Source organism: Dipteris shenzhenensis, chromosome 1 (assembly GCF_047967505.1).
Source record: "Dipteris shenzhenensis isolate YYH24624 ecotype China chromosome 1, Dip_SZ_1.0, whole genome shotgun sequence".
Lineage (NCBI taxonomy): Eukaryota > Viridiplantae > Streptophyta > Polypodiopsida > Gleicheniales > Dipteridaceae > Dipteris > Dipteris shenzhenensis.
In genome coordinates, this window is record NC_141596.1 from 13,041,156 (window position 1) to 13,049,139 (window position 7,984).

Genomic DNA, 7,984 nt, shown 5'->3' on the forward strand with positions numbered 1-7,984 from the left:
AGGATGCCATGATGCAAATGAAACAAAATCCCAAATGCTAGTGCCTGCAAGAGAGAATCACACCAAATACTAGGTGCACCCAAATGTGTATGCCACAATAGACTGAAATATCACCAAAATTCAAAGCTCAAAGCATCAAAAGATGCATCTGACTCATGTGCATATACTATGCATCCATATGAGCAAATCTAGCCCAAAAGAAAATGCCAATAAGTGCCAAATGACTCAAGCATAAACACCGTCCACTGGCGTATGCATCAATAATATCTCATCCAAGAGAGCATAGCACTATCAGTGCATCACCTGCAATGTGTCAAAGCTGTCCCTCAGCTTAAAATAGCATCCATGTGCAAAGCGTCTATAAAAATAGCATCCCACAAGGCAATTTGGGCCTATCAGCGCATCCAATAAGGACCACAATGCATCCAAATGGCCTATGAATCATCCACTACAACCCAATGCACACCACAAATGAGTGCACACTGCTCAAACTACAACCAGAGTGATCTGCATAAGGTATGCTCAAGAAATCATAGTCCCACGGTAATGAGCACTACTGAAAATAGAACCTGAGATGCCTCAAAACATGGGCGCCATTGCATAATCGGAATCAGCAAGAAAATCTGCAAATATCTCTCTGCTGCCAAAACTCCAAAATCCCAACCGATGAGTGAGAAATGGGAGTCAACACTTATCCACTGCCATGTGGCATAAATCTAAGGTTTCAAAACCTTAGAATGAAAAATGCATAACAGAGAGACGAAATTGAATACACAGAGATCTATAACTTTGAAAATCCTCCAAGATTCTGACAGGTAGGGGTTTTTGGGCATCCGGAATGCAATGGGACATACGGTTTTGGAAACTGTGGTCTCAATCACTGGGTCCAACACACAGACTGAAAAACGTTTTTGGAAACAGAGCTATCTGTAAACTCCACCGGAGTGCGAATGATGAGCAACATAGAAGTTTTAGGACCTCCTGAGTCCACCGGGATTGACAGATCTACAAATGGTTGCTCCAAACTTGAGTTTCAACACCCGGGCAAAAAACGCAGAAACTGAGACAGTGAGTCGAAATCCAATGAAATAATCCCAGATTCAAGAATGAAGGTGTTTCCAAGCTCCTGAAGTAATGTGGATACCAAAAGCAAGTAATAGTTGACTCTACAAGTCAATATGGAGTCTCTATCATCGAACAGAACAGGGAAAAGCTCAAAAAACGACTTTTTCTTTGAAACCACTTAACAGGCTCTCAAAACCACTTCGCAAAGCCAAAGTGACTTTTCCAAAGGTTCCTCCAAGGTCTTTGCATACTCGGATGCAAGTAAAGTCACCCACAAAGCTTCCCACAGAGCTTCTCCTTCCTCCCATAGAGCTGCTGAGCTTCTAGCATTCACGCACGCTCAGCTAGATCACTCGGGCTCTGATACCAGTTGAGAGTGCTCTCAACGGAAGCAAGAACGGAAGAAGGAGAGAGAGAGATAGAGAGCCACACAAGTTTGGTGGGTGCAGAACCACCCTAATCTTCTTTTTCATTCATTTATCTATGTGTTTGAGTATTGTACATAACTGGGGTAAAGGCACAGTGACCTTTAACCCCCACACCCATAGCTCTTAGACCCAAGCAAACAGAGCAATGTGATAAACCTCTTTTCAATGAGGAGCAGCCAAGACATAGCCTCCCTTTAATAGACTTGCTCGTAATAAATTTTATTGACAAATGGCCTTCTCTAAGTCAAGACTAAATAAGGATGAGGATAAGCCTTTGTGAGCCCACATGATTCATGCATCTAGACTACATGCCTCCTTAGGAATGGTTCCTATGAAAGGGATATTTTAGCATTCAGAACAAACATGATGAAGCCTTTATTCAAAAGAAAGACAACTTAAAATGGTTTAGTGCTACAACAAATTAGTGTATGAACACTAAAGTAACTACGAGCAAAACTTCCCAACATAGTAGCAACAAAGCACACTAGTACAATAGCAACAGTGTCAACAACTTCACCAACTACTACCATACGTGAAACAATCATAGCAACAATTACAATAAGACTACAAAAGCAACTGATGAAAGAATGACATAGTGATCTCATACCAATACTTTCCTTTGCACTTTAGTACTTGCATTATAGTAAGTAGTACATGAGCAGATATAAGCTAAGTACTAATCTTTGTTTCATTCAATAGATTAACCATAGCTCCATTAACCTTAATACATTAGGAAAATAATTAGAAAGGATCCTATGTACATAGAAGTACACCATGCCCTTGCAAAACAAACTCAAGCGCACTTGCGTACACTAGAATTTCCCTTCATGTTCAACCTATATTCAATTACATGACTTGCTTTTCAATAGAACCAATCTCAGAACACAAATTAGTGCACCATTGCAATCGAAACAAGTATTGCTTCACGATACTTTTAGATAACAGATGGAAATTGCACATAGCAAACACGCCATTGCTAGCCAGAATGAACACAGTGACATTGTGACTAAAGGACAAGCACTGCTCGATAAAATCCCTTAATTAGAGTAGCCATAAATACAAGTTGCTATGTAGATGCTCTCATTGATGTGAGGATTAAGGATAAAGGATCCTTATACGTGCCACAATGGCACCTAAGAAAACCCACAACATCCAAGCATTTGAAGCAATAGTCCCAATCATGTACTCTTTTTCTTTCCAAATTTTCTTTCTTTTATCAAGTATACAAGTTTTAATTTTAGGCCCAGTGAGAAGAGGGCAAATCCAATCTCAAGCCAACGTTTCTTACATACAAACTACAATTACACCCACCAAGGATAAGACTTCAAAATTGAGTACACTCATGTCCATTTTCAGTGAATGCCACACCTTTCTATGAACTATAGTTTGGCTTATGAACGAAGAGCATTCTACAAGGACATAACATGCCCATGACCATCCCTAGTGCATGCACCCCTTTCCATATACACTTAGGTACCTCTATTAGGCTTACATCTACATACATCAATACCCACATTGAGCTTATGTATAGATATGGTAACTTTTACACAGTGCTATTCCTTAAAGTAATTGTGATCTATTTATAAAAGTACTTGGGATTAAAGAACACACACACACACACACACACACACACACGTTAAAAGGTTAAAAGGCAAACGTTGCAATGTTAGTGTACATAGTTCATAAGCTTTTTGTGAACACTGACATATACACAAACACGAGTCAGTTGGCAAAGTTGATGGGAGAATCTGAGTAAGCCTAAGGGGGAGTTGCCACCACATCAATAGGGGCTGGCACCGGTAAGGGTACAAACATGGATGAAGATGCAAGCCATGGAAATAAGGTGAATGATATATATCTATCATTCATTAGGCCTGCCTGTGGGTGAGTGAAATGCTTAAGAGAGAGCATAAAATTGGAGGAATGAAAAGGAAAGAGTGTACAAAGAGTAGTAAATGCAAATCGTGCAATAGTCAACAAGATGAATTTCATTGAGAGAGAGAGAGAGAGGGGGGGGGGGGGTTTTGCCTAGAGAGGAGAAGAAGAAGAAGAGAGAGAGAGAGAGAGAGAGAGAGAGAGAGAGAGAGGGGACAAAGTCACTAAATGCATGCATTAAAGCCTTTTACAAGGAGCATACTTGGACCAATCACCTTTGTACCAAAGTCATAAATACCAGCCTAACCAATAGGAAATTCTCACCCCAACAAATAGAAATAATAGGATTTGAGAGAAAGAGAGAGAGAGAGAGAGAGAGAGAGAGAGAGAGAGAGAGAGAGAGGACGAAGTCACTAAATGCATGCGTTAAAGCCTCTTACAAGGAGCATACTTGGACCAATCACCTTTGTACCAAAGTCATAAATACCAGCTGCCAAAGTTACTAGCAACCAATAGGAAATTCTCACCCCAATAAATAGAAATAATCAGGATTTTTAGCTTTGCAAAACTAGAACCGTTGCTAAGGCTACCTAGAGAGCAGGCCAAAAAGTGGAAAAAACAAGAGAGTACAAGTACTTATGACCACTGCCTTGTCTACTAAGCACTCTACCAACGTTGCTACATCCCACATAAAGAGACACCTAGATGTCTCTACATCGAATGTAATTGCAAAAATCCTTAGTTACTACAAGCACTAATAAACTAAACCAACACAACTAGAGAAAATACAATAAAACTATGATAAAAATAAGAGAAATTAACAATGATCAATTAGCATTCTCTAAAATTTCCAAAATAGTTATTAAAGGCACAAGACTCTAGTACTTGTACTCTCTTGTTTTTTTTTCCAAGGTGAAAAGGTATCTCATATTACCTAAAAGAAATATTTACAAAGAGAAGCACAGTTTTGGTAAGGCAGCATAGGTCTCGTTCTTCCTTCCAAAATTCCAACATACTGTATCGTTCTCCTAGCGTCCTCAATGGTCATTAAACCTAGGGACTCGGGTAATCTAAATGACTTGAGTCTTGTACTCTCTTGGTTTCTTTACATTTTCAATCTACGGAGGGGTTGGTGACAGTCACGGTGTGGTTGAGAATCTCAAAAAGTGTAAAAGTTCTTTGACCATGGTGGTGTGAAGGGTCTCGTGATATCTTCTAAGGTTTGAAAAATTTCCCAGGAACTCACTGCTCGGTGTTGTGTTCATCTCCCTCCTCTCTTGTGCTTGTTGTGTTAGTGCTTTTGCTCCTTGTTAGAGTGTGCGCCTTGTTGTGCTAGTGCTTTTGCTGCTGCGAGCTAAGTTATAGTGCGTCAATGGGAGTGGGAGGGATGGCAGGGAGATCAGTAGAGCTAGTATTAGTCTGTTGCGCTACGATGATTATGTTGAGATGCTTGGGCGAGAGGCTGAATTTCAAGATGTTTACGGTGGACGAGATAGAGGATCTGAACTTCAAGGTCTCGTTAGACAACTACCCAGGGATGCAGGCCTTCATACTCGATAAATGGGTCATCAACCAAACGTCGGGGCTGGTCGCTTCGCTCTGCTTCATCTCTGCTTCTCCGTCCTCCTCTAATAACTCTGCTTCCTCCTCTTACGTTCTCGCCGTCTGCTTATGGAATGCAAAGGACGACGTATTCCAGCATTCTGCGGCTGCGCTGGTGCTGTGGATCGCCAATCGCCACAACCCCGTCTCAGGCAACTTCTCGCTCTCTTTCCATAACGCCAACCTCGCTTTGCATCACGGCGACGGCACCTTAGCTTGGTCTTCCAACTCCCCCTCCCTCCCCCACGCCTGGTTGGACCTCACCGTCGACCCTCGCACTCCTCCTGGTCTCGGAAACCTCGCCATTTACAACTATGCTCATGGCGTTCGCTCTCCATTGCCGCTATGGCAGAGCTCTGATCACCCGTCCGACACCCTCGTTCCCCTTCAAGCCCTCCACCCCGGCAGCCTGCTTGTCAGCTGGGCTTCTTCCACCGATCCATCCCCAGGCCCTTACAGCCTCGTTATGAAGCCTTGTGGCCTCGTCCTCTACTGGAGCTTCCCCCATCCCCTCCCTTACTGGGTATGGACCTACGACAATGGCGCCAACGACACTTCTTCTGCCAGGAGCTCTTGCCATCAAAACGTCTCCGCCGTGATCGATCCGGACGCTTCATTCCTTTGGCTAGGCCCCAGCAACATTACTCTTCCACACGACTTGTCTTCCGAGGATTACCAGGCTTATGTTTCCTACTTCAACAGTCAGCAGAACTCCAACCTTAGCTTCTTGCGGCTGCAGCCAGATGGAAATCTGGTTGCCTACACGGCGGATATTGACCGCTTCATTCCCCGTTTGGATGTGTTAAATGGTGATTCTTGCTCTCTTCCGAGCTACTGTGGACCTTATGGAGTATGTTCCACCAACAACAAATCGCCATGTGATTGTCCTGCAAACTCTACTGGTTCTTTTCTGTCGCAGTTCTTCGACCATAATCAGGGTTGCCCGCCGACTCACAACCTTGCATCTTGCAACAGTACTGGCATTTCGCAACGCCAAACGTTCCTCCGGCTAATTGGGGTGGACTATTTCTCCAATAAATACTTGCCCACGTTGCTTTTCGCCACAGAAGAGGCTTGCAAGGATGAGTGCTTACGAAACTGTTCCTGTCTTGCCGCTTTTTGGCATACACACACTTTGTCTTGCTTTCACGTCCATCAAAATATGGGCAGTTTACAAGGCTCCTTGAACGCTAGCTATCTAGCTTATCTGAAGGTAGTAGATGTTGCGGAATCAACCAGCACTTCCAACGCAAGCCCAATTGTAGCCGGACTAGTTTCGAAGGCAAGCCCAATTGCAACCGGAGTGGTTTCCAGTATAGCTGCCCTTCTTACTGCAGTGACTGCTTTGGGAGTTTTTATCTACAACAAACTGCGTGCCAATACTTTGGACGATGAAGAACCTTCCTTCGAGTCTATTATACCAGGGTTGCCTTCAAGATACACGTATGAATACCTTTCTTCGATAACAAATGGATTTTCTGAGACGCTGGGTCGCGGTGGGTTTGGTAACGTTTATGCTGGCGTTCTTCAGGATGGGACGAGAGTAGCGGTGAAGGAGTTAGAAAGCTTGAGGCAAGGGAGCAAAGAGTTCAGAGCAGAGGTAGCAATTTTGGGAGCAATCCATCACTACAATTTAGTTCGTCTGGTTGGATTTTGTGCGCAATCCACACACAGACTTCTGGTGTACGAGTACATGTCTAAAGGGTCACTGGATCAGTGGCTCTTTGGTAGCAGCCGGACAGAAATTCCATTGGATTGGCAGATAAGATTCAACATAATCCTGGGAGCAGCACATGGCGTTGCATACCTACACGAAGGGTGCAGAGACAAGATCATCCATCTCGACATTAAGCCCCAAAACATTCTTCTTGACGACGATTTTGTTGCCAAGGTATCCGATTTCGGGCTTTCGCGACTCATGTCCAGGGATGAGACTCATGTTGTAACTACAATGAGGGGTACGCCTGGTTACTTAGCCCCTGAGTGGCTTACGCATGGGGCTATCACTGAGAAATGTGATGTTTACAGCTTCGGGATGCTGCTTATGGAGATAGTCAGTGGGCGTAAGAACCTTGACTATGCAGCAGAGACGGAACGAGCCTACTTTCCAGGGTGGGCATTTGACGTCTTAGCCTCAAAACAAGGAAGACTGGCTGATTTGACCAACGCCCAGCTTGACACGCCAGAGAAGATCATGCAAGCGACACGGGTGATGAACACAGCTTTCTTGTGTGTTTTGGAAGATCCTGACTTACGGCCGTCCATGGGAACAGTTGTGCGGATGCTCGAAGGTCGAGTGCCTGGTTTGGATCTTCACCGCTCACATGTATTTCAGAGTCTTCGGTTCGCAATCAGGTTGCCGTGTCCTTTAGCCCGGACTCTGCTTAACGAAGCATTCGGTAACTTGTTTGATGCTTCTAGTGAACCCTGTATCTCGACCCAGACTGGTTGAAATCTCTACCGGCGAGTCTACTCAATACAAATTGTGATAACCAGTAACATCACCCGACGATGAGCTAGAAACCTACCTTGGTCAAGTCTCAAGTTGGGATCATAGGTTGCCTTTCATTGCAAGAAAAAGTTTTACTTACAACCCTCAATATTTGAATTGCTTTTTTAAGAATTTCCTAATTTTAAACCTTAGCATTGCTTTTAGTTGGGGAAATGTATTTCCTAGCATTTCATACTCTCTCTTTCATAGATCCATTGAACATGTGTATCTATTTAAATACCAGTTAAGTTTTGACATTGCCTTTAGTTGGATTTTTTTTTTGGGTGGCAATCCATCTCTCTCTCTCTCTCTCTCACACACACACACACACACACACACATTGGATAACATGTAAGCCCATGGCCTGTACATCAAAGGACATGTATCTAGTCAACTTTAGATTACTCTAATAGTGGCACTCCTAGAGAAATGCTTTCAATCATAGAATTCCAACCACCATGCCACAAATCTTTCCACAACGGAAGGACTCAACAATTTCAACTAACTTTACAACCCAATGGAA

The 7,984-nt window shown here is 43.4% G+C and overlaps 1 protein-coding gene across 1 annotated transcript; it reads left to right on the plus strand.

The window, feature by feature from the left end:
- Positions 1-4,718: 4,718 nt before the first annotated feature.
- LOC147905408 (G-type lectin S-receptor-like serine/threonine-protein kinase SD2-5) lies at positions 4,719-7,460 on the plus strand. The gene has a single exon (XM_087379822.1). It carries the CDS (start codon positions 4,741-4,743, stop codon positions 7,420-7,422), a length of 2,682 nt encoding a protein of 893 aa, XP_087235948.1. The 5' UTR covers positions 4,719-4,740; the 3' UTR covers positions 7,423-7,460.
- Positions 7,461-7,984: the final 524 nt, after the last annotated feature.

Excerpts from the sequence above, each read along its gene's own strand:
- LOC147905408 (XM_087379822.1), top strand. The coding sequence starts at position 4,741 with ATGGGAGTGGGAGGGATGGCAGGGAGATCAGTAGAGCTAGTATTAGTC.